The 17,279-nt window shown below is 38.4% G+C and overlaps 1 protein-coding gene across 1 annotated transcript; it reads left to right on the top strand.

Annotated features, from left to right (window-relative positions):
• The first annotated feature begins 1,696 nt into the window (after nt 1–1,696).
• LOC146691685 (G protein-coupled receptor family C group 6 member A-like) lies at nt 1,697–16,795 on the top strand. The gene is made up of 8 exons (XM_085433146.1): nt 1,697–1,847; nt 8,860–8,971; nt 10,003–10,169; nt 11,529–11,650; nt 11,923–12,672; nt 14,716–14,931; nt 15,280–15,406; nt 15,574–16,795. The coding sequence occupies exons 1-8, from the start codon at nt 1,697–1,699 to the stop codon at nt 16,704–16,706; spliced, it is 2,778 nt and encodes a 925-aa protein (XP_085289272.1). The 3' UTR covers nt 16,707–16,795.
• Nucleotides 16,796–17,279: the final 484 nt, after the last annotated feature.

Below are 17,279 nucleotides of genomic sequence, written 5' to 3'. Positions count from 1 at the left end.
TACAGACATTATCACCATGCACTGAACTCCTGATATTGGATATCTGGTACTGAAATGCTGACCATTCTACCCACCAAGAGAGTTTCGTGCGGTCTTAATCACAGCTCTTTATGTTCCACTACAAGCTAATACTAAGTTAGCTCTGCATGATACCATTAACAACTGGCTGAGCAAATATCCAGAAGTAGGTGTGATTGTAGAAAGAGACTTTAATTAGGCATAGTGAAAGACTGTAATGCCCAAACTGTATAACAATATACATTTCTGAAAAACGGGAAAAGAATATGACGATCAGGTTTACACCAGCATCCTAGCAGCATATAAAGCTGTCCTATCTTGACACCCTAGCCTCCCTGACCATCTCATCTTGAATTAAGTCCATCATATAGACCTCTATAGACCATGGCCAGCTGTACAAACTGTCCAAGCCTGGAGAGAAGAATCCATTTTACCGCAGCAGGACTGATTTGAAAAGACAGACTGAGTGTTGTCTGTACAGCGCTTGAAGAACACAGCTCTTCTATTCTGGCATGTGTAGCCTTCTCTACTGACAGCTCAGACGCCGCGCCTTGTTGTCGAGGCATAATTTTTGGTTTGGGAACACTGATGGTCTTAACCACCAAGATCATCCATATTCCAAGACCAAAAATGATTGCTCGAGAGCAAGGCAAGGCCTCAAAGTTGGCTTACAGTAATGCCCAAAGAGAGCTAACGAATAGTATTAAAAAAGACAAATATCCTGGGAGGAGCCTGACTTATTTTAAGGTGCTGAACCAACTTGCAGTTGTGTTCACTAAGATCTTTAACCTGTCCCTGTGAGAAGTTGTATATGGTACTATTGTCCCCATGCCCAAGGAACAAGGAAGCAGTCAGGTGTCTCAGTGATCATTGCCTGTTACTTTGACATTGTGGTGGACCACTGGAGGGCTCCAATCACACAGTTTACAGGAAGTGTTGTTGCTGTGTTTTGAAGGTAAAAGTATTCAGTTGTGTGGTGATGAGCAATAAAGGAAGTGTTAATCGAGAGCTCTGGTGCCGTCTGTGTTTATGTGTTTGCGATCGTGGCTCAAGAGTTGGCAGTTTGTCTTGTAATTGGAAGGTTGCCGGTTTGAGCCACGGCTCCGACAGTCTCAGTCGTTGTGTCCTTGGGCAATACACTTCATCCGTTGCCTACTAGTGGTGGTCAGAGGGCCCGGTGGCGCCAGTGTCCAGCAGCCTCGCCTCTGTCAGTGCGCCCCAGGCCGGCTGTGGCTACAATGTAGCTTGCCATCACCAGTGTGTTAATGTGTGTGTGAATGGGTGGATGACTGAATCTCAGGCCTGGGTGGCGGTACGGCTCTCGAACTGATGGAGCACATGCTATCCTTGGGCCGCAGCTCATCGCAGCTAATGGCTTTCCCATTGTAACATTCAGGAAAAGGTTGGTGACTGTTTGTTTTCATGCTGGGATTTCCAGTGAAGCTTTGTTGTTGCCGCTAGCTCTGTGCCTATTTTGGGCGACGATTGTCTTTGTGCCCATGGACTGCTGGTCGATGTCTCTAACAGATGCTTAATCGATGCCCTGTGCTTCTCTTCAATACCCTGTTTCACTTGGGCCATTGAGCCCCTGAATCAGGCTAATTTAGTGACTTTGGGGAATGTTTTTCAGCGTTTGTTTTTTGAGTTTCCTTCACTGACTGTTCCGAATTTCTCGAACATGGCAATGGTGTTTGCGCATGCACACTGCCTCGACCCTGCGAAACTGTCCGTCGCTCGGGAGGAGTTTGCGGCCATGGAGCGCCTCAGCATTGTACAGTCCTCGAATAGTGCCTGGGCCTCTCCGCTACACATGGTGCCCAAATCAGATGGTTGGTGGTGGTTGTGCGGGGATTTTTGCCATTTGAATAATGTCACGGAGAACGACCGTTACCCCATTCCCCATATCCAAGAATTTTCCACACACCTTGCCAGCACCTCGATTTTTTTCTAAAATTGACTTGGTGCAGGGGTATCACCAGGTTCCTGTGCCGAAGACGTTCCCAAAACTGCTGTAATTACCCCTTTCGACCTGTTTGAGTTTTAGCGCATGGCGTTCGGCCCGAAAGGCGCTGCCTAGACTTTTCAGCAGTTGATGGACTCTGTGTTGTGCGGCCTGCCTTTCGACTTCATGTACCTTAACGAAATATTGGTGGCCAGCTGTTCTGAGAGTCAGCACACGTCCCATCTGCGTCAGGATTTTCAGTGCTTGGCGGCACACGGCCTGATTGTAAACCTTCCAAGTGCCAGTTCAGGTTGCCCGTTCTGGATTTCCTGGGGTGGCACATTTCCGCTGAAAGTGTGGTTTCGTGTCCCATGTCGGTGAAAACGGTGCAGGAGTTCTTGGGGATGATCAGTTTCTACAACTGCTATTTTGTAATACAGCACTGTTGGGGTTTTTTTTTTTTTTTTTTGAGCAGACAGCTAGGAAATTAGACAATGGGGATCAAAGGAATATCTAAAGGAGAAACCCATGCAACAAATCTGGTTTTACCTGGTTAAATATAGCCTCGGAGAGACATTGCAGATAAAACAGCTCTTAAAACATTTTAGTCAAAAGCCTCTTAGGCTTACCTACCTCATACCTGACTCCTGTGGTGAAGTTACTACTGCCCTGATACAAACCAAGGCCTTCACAAGGAATTACTGTGAGTACTCAAGATGAGAAATGTCTCTTGTTATATACAGTAGACCTTATTAATTACATTTTTGGGATCACTCGGGAACATAGCATATTAATTGTAAGATATGTAATGGATACAAAAATGGGCACTTGTGCAAAAGTGTGAAAATAAAACACATTTACTTTGGGTAGTTAGCTAGCTTAAACACAATTCACATTTTAACAAATTATATAAAATATAAAATAAAGGGAAAAATCATTATGAAACAAGCTGCTGTGGCTCTGCTTAAGAACTGTGACATATAATAGTACTATTGGGTATTCAAAAGGCAACTGGAAATATGTCTTTACACTGACACACTGAATAGGAACTTATATTATTTAGTATAATCCAAATAATATAAGTCTCTGTCAGTGCGCCCCAGGGCAGCTGTGGCTACAATGTAGCTTGCCATCACCAGTGTGTGAATGTGTGTGTGAATGGGTGGATGACTGGATGTGTAAGGCGCGTTGGGGTCCTTAGGGACTAGTAAAGCGCTATACAAGTACAGGCCATTTACCATAATCTAGAAGAACAAAAAAAACATGTTACATGTCTGAGTCATGACCCGTGAGCTGGTGGCCTGAAAGAAATGCTTCATCTGGTTTTGCAAGATATTAATGCACATTATCCATGCTTGGGTAAATGGTTCAGAACAAAGCTTCAGCAGGAAAGAAAATGAAACTCAAAGTACATTTGAAAAAGTAATGAAAGGCTAAAGACATTACAAACACACCAAGGCGTATCGGCTTACATCTTTTGGCATGTTGAAAAACAAAGACACAAACAGTAATTATAGAGTAATTATAACTTCACTCACCACAGGTGTGCAGCTCTGATTACAGGCACCATTGTCTGTCACTTGCAGAAGCAATGACGAGTTATGCATTTGCCCAGTCTTTAAGGCCAGTAGGAATAGAACTGAGTACATTTATACCCAGAAAATTGTGCCATTTAGAATTTAATGACATCAACATGACTCAGAAAAGATAGGACAAAGCCATGTTTGCCCCTGTGTAGCACTATTCTATGAAACAACATCCTGTAAATGTCTGGGAGTTATAGAGACCAGACATTTTACCAGACAGAGACCTGGAATGTTGGAAGAGGAATGTTATCTCATTCCTAGAAGGCAGAAACTGAACTCAAAGAGAACCACATAAACCAGAGACAATAAATTTAAAAAGTAATGAGGTAAGTGGAAACTGGTGCAGAACACAGGTAATCTAAAAACTAATCACAGAGGACATGACAATGGAAACAGAACTAAAGCTTCAGTGAAAAAGACTATCAAGGCAAAACAGGGAGTAAATTAACACAATGAACTTGACACAGATGGGAAAGGCTAACAAGAATAAGATACTAAACCAGATAACCTAAAGCAGAATGCTAACTGAAATCAGCATGAACTGAAACAGTTTCTTTAAAAAAGTTTCTTAGTAAAGTCTCGATTAAATAACCATGAACAATCAAACTAAGAACTAGAAATGGCACGATACCACTTTTTTATGTCCGATACGATACCGATATCATAAATTTGGATATCGGCTGATACTGATATGAAGCCGATATAGTGTGTTTTTTAATCAATAAAACTGTTTTTTTAATATCTTGCTGCATTTTGTATAAGTTCATACTCAAATTTAAAAAACAAACAAACACTAAAGCTATTCTGTTATACCTGTATGCAAAAAATACACTGCACCCAAAATATTTCATAGTTCAGCAATACTGATCAATCTAATAAACTTAAACCTACTCCATCTTCCCTATTCTGGTATTTTAAAGAGTAAGCAACCTAACTAATAGGGTTGGAAACTCCCAGCAAAAAAAATAGGGAACCACCCCCCACCGCATGATGCTGCTGTTGTTCAGCCGCTGGTTTCCTTTTTCTGGCGCGAAGTGGGCGATAAACAAACAACAGAGACGGACTCGTGACAGAAAAGCCGATCAGCTGGTCATTGATCAGTTTCATGATTGAAGTAGCAGCAGGAGAGGGAGAGAGAGAGAGGCAGTCGCTCCATATATCGGTTGTTAAGCTTAACGCTGGAATGCTTTACAAACATTCAGAGATGAACTTACACACTTGCTTTACTTCTCTCTGGGATAACCTTCTCGGAGATGAAATGCCAGTTTGGTAGCGAGGCTACAAATACACAACCAGACCGCTGACAGGTCTCACACGCCACAGCCGCCTACGGTTATGAACCGAGTTATGCCATGTGGCAAGTTTTGTGAGGTGCTTTTTTGATATTTAATGGATCGGATTACATTTTTTTATTTCTCTCCGATATCCGATCCAGTAATTTAGGTCAGTATCGGACCGATACCGATACGTAATATCAGATTGGTCCATCTCTACTAAGAACCAAAGGGAATATTAAATAATAAAGAAGAATTTCAAATGTCAACAAAATGAAAGAGTCCAGGATCATGACATTGGATAGAGGCATACAGTATATTTCTTTAAAATCCTTGAGAATTGATAGTGCCTTTCAGATATCTAAGCTCCTCATACTATCCAATCTTTAGGTCTGACATCACTGGCTCCAAAGTCAAACAAACACTACAACATTATTGAGAGTTAAAAACTGTCTAAATTCTTTTATCTTTAATAGAATTATCAGTGTGGAGGTTCTACCAGGTGTAACAATTAAGTTTAGCATCCAGGCATCCATGAAAATAGAATTTATCAAGTTAAACAGAGTTAGAAGTTAGCAGGGAGTTACCTTGCTAATTTCCACCTTAACATAATATACCATGTTCTGACTGAGGAATTCCTGAAAAAAAATTATGATATTCCCATATGCAATGTTCAGTATTGAGCTGGCAGTTTAAGTAATAGATCAAGCTGTTAAAGTCCTCTGTACTAACCGGAACTGTTGGAGGTAAAAGCACACAAAAGCAAACATAAATACACAAAATAGCTTGACAGAAAATCCTTTAACACTATCTAATTATGTTTCCTATTAATAATGAAGCATATAAATGCTAAGACTTGGCAGAAACCCAGAAAAGAGCTAAAAGTAGAGTAGATGTTGTTCTTCTATTCATCAAATGGCCAGAAACACATCCTATATTCAAAATCTTATTTGCTAAAACGCTTCTCATGCCTGCTTTATGTATATTATTTTAATATATTTTTTTCCACATTGTGCAATTTCAGCTATGACAAGCCTTATGGAAGGCAACATTCCATATGAATGGAAAAGACTATTCATTTGATCAGCATGGCGACCTCAACTCTGGATATGATATCATCCTATGGAGGCAGATACAAGATTTTTTGGATGTGCGCGACATCGTAGCTCATTACAGTATAGAGCAAGAGAGCCTGTCTTTTACCTCACAGGAAACAAGACATGCTCTCAGCAGTCAGATAGTAAGTATTTCCCTCCACTGGCAAGTTATTTGATTTTTCCAATATTCATTCATGGTTATTATTTTCAGGTTATCTATAGTCCATGTTAGCAGGATTTGTCATCAATATTGGACTGACTTGGAAAAAAAAGGGGGCTGAATTTCACCAACTCTGGTGATTTGCTGCATGCTACTCTATTGTTTTGCTGAGACTGTAATATGCCATCCTTAGTTAAATCTCTTGACAGCTGCTCTGATCATCGCCATTTTGTGAATGGTCCATCCCACTTAAAATTAAAGGTAGTACCATTAGACTTAGGCTACGTTCACACTGCAGGCGAAAGTGCATCAAATCCGACTTTTTTGACCCTATGCGACCCATATCCGATCATGGTTTGACAGTGTGAAAAGCACAAATCCGATCTGGGTCACTTTCGTACGTGGTACTGAATCCGATACATATCTGATGTTTTAGAAAGCGGCTGCTGTTTGAATGGTCATGTCGCATTAAATCCGTCTTCTACGTCACTGACACAAGACAGACGCCAATTATCAGCACTGGAGAAGACATTGCGAACGCTTGCTGGCCATCCAGTGAAACTGTTTGGAAGACAACGTTGGAGAAACGTGAACATTTCATTTGTACTGTATAATCTGCAGATTCTGACAGAAATCTGCGACTATCCTTTGAAGCACCGCTCCTCTCTAAAACAGCAATAAAGATAATTATTAGGCCATATCTAAATGACAAAGTAACTTAGAGCAAAATTGGGAAACGTAAAGTCCGAAACAAGTCTTTATATTAATGTCAATCAGTCAAACAATACTGTTTGGTCTGGGTCTAAACAGAGCGCGTTGTGTGTGACGTCTCCTTTTGCGTCTTCTTCTTTTGGGGGCCGCTTTGAGCATTCACACTAGAGCACGTTTGCTGTCACATTTTATTTGTAGTGTGAACAAGCGCACAAAAAAATCAGATTTGATCAAAAATTCGGAATTGAGCATTAAAACCTGCGGTGTGAACGTAGCCATTGTTGCACGCTATATTCAGGGCTACTTGTTGGCTACCTTTTAGCATGCTAACATTTTGTTTGTGTAAGACGTAGCACAACTCCAACATTACGACAAGCAAACAGATTTAAATTGACAGTCTGTTATAATTCTGTTTTATTTTTAATACAGGGGTATCAGCTGGGTGTACATCAAGTGCTTTGATTGTCAGCGTTGTGCAAACATGTGTTGCACTGTTTTCATTTTGATGTGGTGAGACGAAATACCTAATGGGAAAGTAAATCAATTTGCAAATAAGTACAGCAATCCCTTTTAGAGATGATGTCATGTTGAAATACATATAATAAATCTGAGTATATGTTATGGTTAAATGGTGCAGAGGTAATGTAATTACCAGATCAACAACAGATTGTCAGTTTATGAAGACCAAGGCTGCCCACGTTAGTAAAATAAATTAATAACATATGGTTTATTAGAATAAACACATTGATAGATCTGAATATTAATCTAAAACTGAGCTTTACTTAAGAATTATCTACTCCTGAATCTGGTCTCTGCATAGTACAGTGCATCATCTCTTAGTTGAAAGAAACCCATAAAGACTTTGCATCTGGTTGCATTATTTTTTTTCCAAGTTTCCTCAATTTCCTTCTTTACTTGTGTAATTGGCACCGAGATATTTGGTTATATGAAAATAATTGTGATTTTGTTCTAGAGTCATGATATTGTCATAATTATCCAGGCTTTCTAAGAAATGTGTAGTGAAACTAGTGTTCAGTCCACTGAATAGATCTATGAATGTGACTGATAGCGTCATGCTTCTGTTTAACTTCCACTTTACTGTGTGTCGGTTGCGTAATGTGGTTTCTTGTCTCATTAAAAAAATTACTTTGATTTCACAATTCTGAAAAGCAAATTATGACTTTTATCATTTCAAACAATATTATGAGTTTCCATAATTCCCTGTGGCCACCTTGCCTCAGTTTTTTTTCTTTAAACCAAAGTTATTCTCGCTGTTGTACAATTCCACTCCAAGTCTTTCCCACTGAACGTCTTATACAATGTGAACCTTTACTTAAATGCGTTCAGTTTTATGTATGGTGAGATTGTGTATAGGCTACTTAATAAAGAAAAAAGTCTTGGATTATGTAGTATAAGTTCTACCATCAGAATCTTTATTTCCTATACAGTATCAAACATGTGCATTCAATGACTTCGTGATATTGCCCAAATTCTTCCTCTTTTTTTTTTTTTTTTACTACAGATGTATTTTTGTTGTATTTAATGAAGTAGTTCTGTGTTTCTAAGAAATTTAGCATTTTTAAAAAAAGCATTGCCCTCTAAAATATACAATAGCGCAGTAGCATTGTGAAGTAATAAAAATTTCAAATGTAGCACAAGTACCTCAGAACTACAGTTGAAGACAGAAGTAGAAGTCAACAAAGAGCAGTAAACTGAGGCTACAGTGACTAATCGTAAATGCAAGTGGGTGACACCTTTTTGCCATTTAGGAGTGTTAAGATATATTTGTACATATATGTGTACAAATATGACATAATAATGCTGAGGAATTATTGTGTGAAACTTTTTAATGGGGTGGCGTGGTGGAACAGTGGTTGGCATTGCTGTCTAACATCAAGAAAGTCCAGGGTTTGAATCCAGGCTGGGGCCTTTCTGTGTAAAATTTGCATGTCATCCATGTGTTTGCATGGCTTCAATCCAGTGGTATGTATGGGGGAAGATTAATTGGTGATTCTGAATTGGGCAAAGGTGTAATTGTGAGCATGAACAGCTGTCCACCTTTCTGGGTTAGAACTACAACAGCCTGGTGACCTGTACAGGTTCTACCCTGCCTCTTGCTCCATGTCAGCTGGGATGGGCTCTCGCTCAGGTGTCCCTGAAGAAAAGTGGAAGGCAATTGATGTGTAAGCACAAAATTATACATTCTCTAATTCAAACCAACAACAGCTGTCAAATCAATGTAGTTAAGTACAGAAATATAAAAACCTATATGAATTTGACACTACTTTATATAACAAAGTTTTACTTGTAATAATATAATAAAAATCTCAAATGTTTTGTGGGGACAACAAAGTCAGAAAAGCAGCCAACAGACACCAGGCAGGGCATGTAAACAAGTAAGAAAACTTTTGATTTGCAGACATACATGGCGGCTAATATATCAGAGCCTTTTTGCTTCCTTTGACTGCTATAGAATTATTTTTAATCCTCCTGGGAAAATACCTGGTATTGTCTTGCTAAGTATCAGATGCATAATATGTCAGTATTACATAACAGTACAACCACTGATAATACTTCGACTCAATTGTAACCAGAGTTGTCAAAGTGGATATATGTTGTGTAACAAAACTACAGCTGCTATAGTCCGAATAATTCATAAATCACTTGTTTTTTATAGCTCACAACTGTGAAACCTGTCAAAAATAATTACCAGGAAAAGTAAGTAAAGTAAATGGAAAGTAAAAGGACATCCCATTTCTCAGTGACATCGAACCCCATGTGACCAAAAAAAGAAAAGAAAAGAAAAAAAATGAAAGAACTGATAGTATTTCAAGTTCAAGAACTTTAACCACACCTCTGTCTTTTGCAGGAATGCTGAAGAGATACACACAAATTATTTTTCAGAGCAAGTTTTTGAAGATTCACTCATTTACACTCATAAGAAGCACACGGGGAAGATGAAAAATTCTTTCAGCATCTTTCTTGCAGTTTTATCACATCACTTTTCTGGTACAAAATGCTCCAATGAAGCCACAGCAGACGGTGACATCATTATCGGAGGATTGTTCCCGATTCATGAAAGCGTTACTATTACTGTGAATGATGATGGCCGTGAAAACCGGACATGTGACAGGTAATACACATACACAACTGATCATTGTACACATTTTATTAGGGTATATTTATATATAATATATCTGATTGTGTTGTACAGATTTAGCACAGCTCGTCTGGTCCACTCTCTGATAATGGTGCACGCACTGGAGGAGATAAATCAGGAGCGAGAGTTGGGAAACCTCACCTTGGGATACCTCATACTTGACTCCTGTGGGGACGTTACTACTGCCCTGATACAAACCCAGGCCTTCATGATGAGAAACAGTGAGTTCTCTCGGGGATAGAAATCTGCCTTGTTATTTGAGAATCATTTTTGACACGCAATAGTTCTTACTAATTGAATTTTCTTTGGAGATCATCATGGGAACATAGCACATCAACTAAGAGAGATAATGGATACTAAATTAGGCATTTGTGAACATTTTCTTAAAAGTTGTATATTTATATTTATATTGGTAACTGGTAATTATGGGACCGTGCATTTCAGGTAATTTTACAGAATCAGCAGGAAGTAATGTAGTAGTGTAACGAATAGTGTAGCAAATTACTTTCTCTGGCTTGTAATTAAGTGTTGTTCTAAATTACTTTTAACAAAAGTAAAGATTTATACATTCTTTGTCTGTGTATTCTCTTAAGTTACTCAATGTGAATAATGTATTTGGAATACTTTGGATTACTTGATATATTGTCATGCTTTTTAGCTTGTTAGCTGGCGTTAGCTGAGGTTAGTTCAGAGACCGCAGACTATTAGACTTGATGGATAGTATTAACAACCTGCTAGCTGCAAATAATCATGTGCAGTTCTGAAAGGAATACCAACTAGATTTTGAAATCTTAATATAAAATTAGTAACAGTAGGGTGGACATTAGGTAAGACAGCACTTCTTGCAGTGATCTGATATAGAAAACAATGTCTGTATCAGTAAAATGTTTTCTTTCTGCAGGTTGTCATGCAGCCTGTAATCCAGCCTTCAGTAATAGTAATAAATCACACAGCAATAGTACATCGAAGATACTGAAGTGGCACATAACCCAGGTAGCTACCACAACTATGACAAGGTAGTTGCAGTAGGGTAATGTTAGTTTTTAAAAAAGAACTTACTTCCAGGTGTTTCTTTAGGTTGGAGTATTTTCATGCTGAGAGCAGCTTGGTTGCTGGCAGACAGAGTTTGCATTGCACTCTCAGATTACATCCATTCCTTTCTTTGTGAAGTGGTGTTGGAATTTCCAAGTAAGAAATCCATCCCTGCCTGTGCACTGCTGGCTCTGTTGTGTTGGCTCTGGGTTCATTGTGTAACTGACGCCACCAAAATTAACAAGGCGCTTACATTAGAGCCTCTTGTTGCGTGTTTTGTTTGGATTTCCGGCAATATGTGGAATTACCAAAATTAGAGAAGGGATAGCCTAACATATGAAACAGAAAAGACCGCCGTGCAATCATGTATTTCAACAAAGTAGCTGTATTTTAATTATGACTTATTTGAGCAGTAACTGTAACTGAATACAGTTACTCATATTTTGTATTTTAAATATGTAACACCAGTACATGTATTCCGTTAGTCCTCAACACTGTGTGTGTATCAGTTTAAATGAAGGTAATAGTATCAGTTAATTCATTTGTAGGTAATAATCGCCAAGCTTGTGCACAGCAATCCTCTCCACCTGTCCTAGTTGTCATTGGTGATTACTACTCAGAGATATCCATAAGCGTTACAGGTCAGCTCCATCTGGAGTACATCCCTGAGGTATGACCGACTTCTGAGGTTATGTTACCTAACCCTAAATGTAAAATCAATTGTACAAACATTAGCAGCTAATATTTGGATGATACATTTTGCATTCATGGATATGATGAACAGCAAAAAAAGACAACAAAAACGCAAATAGTATAGCTTAGCAACAAGAATTGAAAATAGGTGAAACAGACACACTTAGTCTAAAAATGAATGATATATGTGTACAAACAGAATATGAAATGTTTGTTTCACTTCATAATGTTTTGTGATATTTTCCACAGATAAGTTACGGTGCAACTTCTGGTTTCCTGAGTGATAAAACCCGTTTTCCAAGCTTTATGAGGACCGTACCACAAGATGATCACCAAGCTTGTGCCATTGCCCAGATTCTTGATCATTACGGTTGGACTTGGGTCGGTGTGGTAGCAACTGATAGTGAATACGGTCGCTATATAACTGAACGCCTCTGGCATCATGCAACCAAAAAAGGCATCTGCTTCGCCTTTGTCTCTGTTCTTCCAGATGCTTTAAATGATGAATTGCTTGAAGAGAAAATTAACTCTACAATCAAAAGCATCATAGATAATAGAAATGTTAGTGTTATTATTTCCTTTGTCAAAGCTTACTGTATGATAGATATTTTTGGGAAACTTCTCAAATATCCTCAAGCCAGAGGGAAAGTTTGGTTGGCCAGTGATATTTGGTCACAGTCACCTGAAGTACTGAGTTCTCAGAACTACAAATTGAGTGACATAGGAACAATCTTTGGGATCACTCTTAAATCTGGAAACACAACCAAGTTTGAGCGATATCTCGATGACCTTGATGAAAATCCCAACCACCACGAGAACAACACATTTTTGTCTAATTTTTTAAATGAGCATGGGACGAATTCATCAGAAGAGTTAAAGAAGTTGATATATCCATATGCTGTGTTCAGTATTGAGCTGGCAGTTAAAGCAATAGCTCAAGCTGTTAAAGACCTCTGTACTAACCGGAACTGTAAAAGACAGCCCTTACAGCCATTGGAGGTAAAAGCACAGAAACACATAAACACATACAGCACAGCATATTAGAAAATCTTTCAATACTAAGAAACTATATTCATTATTTTCTATTAATACTGAAGCACATAAATGATCCACAGAGGCGTGTCAGGTCTCACAGAGGACCTGACTTACCCATTAGTATTGAAACATCACCAATCTTCTAACTATATTCTAAATATATAATTCTATAGGTGCTATAGACATGAAATTCTTTCCATAATTCATAATCCAATTCCATGAATTAACTTATGTGTAATAATGAGAAATGACACAGGAATAAAATATTGAACACGCTTACTGAGATTTCTTTAATACTTCGTACAAAAGCCTTCATCGGTGATGACAGTTTGTATGGAGTCTAGTCGCATGCATTGCTCAGGTGAGATTTTGGCCCATTCTTCCACACCAGTTAAATCCTGGAGGTTCAGTGAACTCTGAGCTTTAGTTCTTTCCATTGATTTTCAACTGGATTCAGGTCAGGTCATTTTAGCACCTTTTTTTTCTGAAACCTCTGTAATTATTTTCTCCAAGCCATCAACTTGTCCCCATTTCAAGAGTGCCCAAAGAAGTACTACTGTTAATGTTTATTCTTAAACATGATCAATTATTAATCGGCTATGTACCACAGGCCTTCAAATTGTTACTTAAAAAGTCATCATGTGACCCAGCTGTCTTAGCTAATTATAGGTCAATCTCCAGCCTTCCTTTTATTTCTATAAAGAGTATTTGTAAAACAGCCGAAAGATCTTCTGCAGAGAATTGGTTTGTTTGAAGAGTTTCAGACAGGTTTCAGAGCTCATCATAGTACAGAAACAGCTTTAGTGAAGGTTACAAATGATCTTCTTATGGCCTCTGACAGTGGAGCCATTTCTGTGATTGTTTTGCTACACCTCAGTGCAGCATCTCACACTGCTGTCCATAATATTTTATTGCAGCAATTGAAGCGTGCTGTAGATATTGAAGATGCTGTGCTGCAGTGGTTTGAATCATATCTTTCTAATCTAATAGAGTCCATTATGTTCATCTAAATGGAAAGTCCTCTTCACACACTAAGCTTAATTATGGAGTTCCACAGGGCTCCATGCTAAGACCAATTTTGTTTACATTATACATGCTTCTCTTAGACAGTATCATTAGAAGGCATAGCATACATTTTCAATGCTATGCAGATGACACCCAACTTTATCTATCCATGAAGCCAGATAACACACACCTATTAGTTAAACTGCAGGAATGCCAGGAAAGACATGAGGACCTAAATGAGCTCTCATTTTCTGCTTCTAAATTCAGATAAAACTTAGGTTATTGTACTCAGCCATAAAAAAAGAAATGGCATTGAAATATTGTACCTAACCAGATGCTTACTCTGGATGGCATTACCTTGGCCACCAGCAACACTGTGAGGATTCTTTGAGTCATTTTTGACCATGATATTACCTTCAATGTGAATATTAAACAAATATGTAGGACTGCTTTCTTCCATTTGTACAATATCGCTAAAATTAGAAATATCCTGTTTCAGACTGAAGCTGAAAAACTAGTTTATGCATTTATTGCTTCTAGGCAGGATTTCCAAACAAACTACCTGAAAAGTCTTTAGTTGATCCAAAATGCCAAAGCAAGAGTACTAACAGGAACAGAAAGAGAGACCATATTTCTGTCTTTCTATATATATGTTAAATCCAGAACTGAATTCACATTCTTGAATAATCAGGTCGCATCTTCTCATAATGACTTTATAGTACTGTAGCCCCCGATTAGAGCACTAGATTTCATTTCTTTGCACGTGTTGATTGGATGAGTTGTTACATCTGGTGAGAATTCCATGTAAATAGCACCTTTAGAAATATATTTAATTTGTAAACTAGTTGCATGTTCAATACTTATTTTACCCACTGTATATTTTTGTGTATATGTATTGTACTAGATATTGAACAAGTGGCCAGAAACACAATCCTCGATAAATGTTAATTTTTCTAACCGCTACAGGTAAATTATTTTTAATTTGTGTTTTCAAAACTTCAGCTACGAAGAGCTTTACGGAAGGCAACGTTCTACATGGAGGAAAAAAGTTATTCATTTGATCACCATGGTGACCTCAACTCTGGATATGATATCATCCTGTGGAAGCAGACTCAAGATTCTCTAGATGTGAACAACATTTTAGCCTATTACAGTATAGAACACCAGAATCTGACTTTCACCTCACAGGAAACACAACAGGCTCTTCAGAGACACATAGTAAGTGTTTACCTTTCACAGGCAAGTTATTTTACTCTTTAACTCTTTTATTACACTATTCTTTTATCATTGGTACTGGGTTCCATTATAATAGCAAATATTGATATGCTAACATGCTAACTTAAGAGTTTGCACATGGCAAAAACTGCCATCATTGAGACTTTAGTCTCTTTTTCTGTTGATAATGTATATGTTAGTGTGTAAAAACGTGCAAACCCTTGTGTCTAAGAACAGATGGTATATGCCACACTGATTTAAAAATAAAAGGGTGGGGGTGGGGTGGGGTATGATTTCATATGGTCAGTAAATAAAATTGACGGCCATGATGGTGATTCTTTCCTCTCTAAGGGAAATGTGACTTCCAGGTGCACAGACAGCTGTAGGCCTGGCTACAGGAAGACTTCAGTTACAGGCCAGCCTGGTTGCTGCTATCAGTGTGAACCCTGTGCTGAGAACCAATATTCCAACTCCAATGGTGTGTATTACAAAAACAACTCCTAACTCCATTTGTGTTGCAAACTGCAAAATATTATGAAAACAAGTGTTTTGAAATGCTTATATTACACAGTCTGTTGCATTGACAGCTCAAGGAATTTGAATCCAAGTTAAATATTCTCATGACCTTTTGTCCTCTGTTTCCAGATTCGGAGACATGCCATCCTTGCAAAGAAAACTATTACTCCAAAAACACCAGTTCAGTGTGTTTACCCAGAAAAACTGATTTTCTGAAATGGGGTGATGTATATCTTATTGTGCTGCTGTCTTTTACTTCTTTAGGAGCAGTGCTTACCATTGTTGTTGGGATCATCTTCCTTGCACACTGGAATACCCCTGTTGTGCGCTCATCTGTTGGCCCAATCAGCATCATTCTCCTCCTCTCCCTTATGATCACATTTACTAGTGTTATATTATTTGGTGGTCCACCCAATAGCTATCAGTGTCAAGCACGGCAGGTGGTGTTTGGCTTGAGTTTTACCTTGTGTGTCTCCTGCATCATGGTCAAGTCCTTTAAGATCGTCTTAGCCTTTGAGTTTGACCCGGTCATTCAAAGTGTGCTGAAGAAGCTCTACAAGCCTTACCTCATTATTGCAGTCTGCATGGCAGGTCAAGTGGTTATTGTCACCATGTGGCTTGTACACGGTCCTCCATACATTGACTCAGAGATCACACAGGACAACATGAAACTGATGTTTTGTAATGAGAAACTAATTACTGCATTTGGAGCCATGCTAGTCTATATTGGCCTGTTGGCTCTCATCTGCTTTGGTGTTGCTTTTAAGGGACGAAAGTTGCCTGACAGTTACAATGATGCAAAGTTCATCACTTTTGCAATGCTCATTTACTTCATCTCCTGGATCATGTTTGGCCCAGTCTATGTCAATGTCACAGGCAAATATCTTCCAGCAGTGGAGATGATCGTTATCCTCATCTCATGCTACGGCATCTTGTTTTGTCAATTTTTCACAAAGTGCTACATAATTTTGTGTAAGAAGGAAGCAAACACAGAGAAAGCGTTCCGTTGCAATATTAGGAATTATTCCATGGATCACAAAGGCAGTGAGGATGAGCTGTCATCCAACAGAGTTGAAAACCCTACTTTATCTGCATCAGTTGAGTCACAGGATAACTGGAATTCAGTCACACCGCCTTGTGTTTCCTCAAACTCTCTCTTTCCAGTCTCAAACTCATGGAATAATGTCCTTGAAAACAACCTGAAATCCACTAAGAAGACCCTACAGAGATACAATAGCTTACCACCATCACTAATCAAATGATTCACAATAGTTAAAAAGGTATTCAAACAATTGGAGTGTAAAGGGGACTAAATATTAGAGTCTATGCATTTTTAAGTCTTTAAAGTTGTTTATCAAGTTGTTGAACATCTTTATCGCCATCTTGTGCCAGTAAAAAATGTGACATCATCTAGGTTGGTTGGTTGGTTGCAGCTAATAGACTTACATTAATTTATGTTATCTAACTAGTGACAGAACCAATAGTTTGGTGAATAGTTTTATGTAAAAAAAAAAAAAAATAGAAAGAAAGAAAATCCACCTGTTAGCTGTAATGTTCAGGTTTTTAAAACACTTTATAATTGAAAACATCCATCAGCATCTCCATAGGAAAAAAAATCCTTCTTCTTTACTTACATTTGATTTTCCTGACTTCTAATATGAAACAATCCACTTAGTGAGATGATGTGAGAGAAAAAAAGATCTCCAAAACTAACTGCATCTCTTCCTCAGAGACTCCTTTTTTCTTTTCTTTTTCTTTTTTCTTTTGTTGCAAGGATTCCCGACCATGTTTCAGTAAGAAATTGAGTCATGTTTGTTTTGTGATGCACATATAGT

This window comes from Copadichromis virginalis, linkage group LG15 (assembly GCF_057382275.1).
Source record: "Copadichromis virginalis isolate Kocher_CV1m ecotype Utaka linkage group LG15, C_Virginalis_male_GT1.1, whole genome shotgun sequence".
Lineage (NCBI taxonomy): Eukaryota > Metazoa > Chordata > Actinopteri > Cichliformes > Cichlidae > Copadichromis > Copadichromis virginalis.
This window is presented reverse-complemented; position numbering and strand designations above follow the sequence as displayed.

Coding starts and splice junctions, on each gene's coding strand:
- LOC146691685 (XM_085433146.1), top strand. CDS start 1,697: ATGGCAATGGTGTTTGCGCATGCACACTGCCTCGACCCTGCGAAACTG. Junction 10,170..11,528: donor GGCCTTCATGATGAGAAACA/GTGAGTTCTCTC, acceptor ATTCATTTGTAG/GTAATAATCGCCAAGCTTGT. Junction 11,651..11,922: donor ATCTGGAGTACATCCCTGAG/GTATGACCGACT, acceptor TATTTTCCACAG/ATAAGTTACGGTGCAACTTC.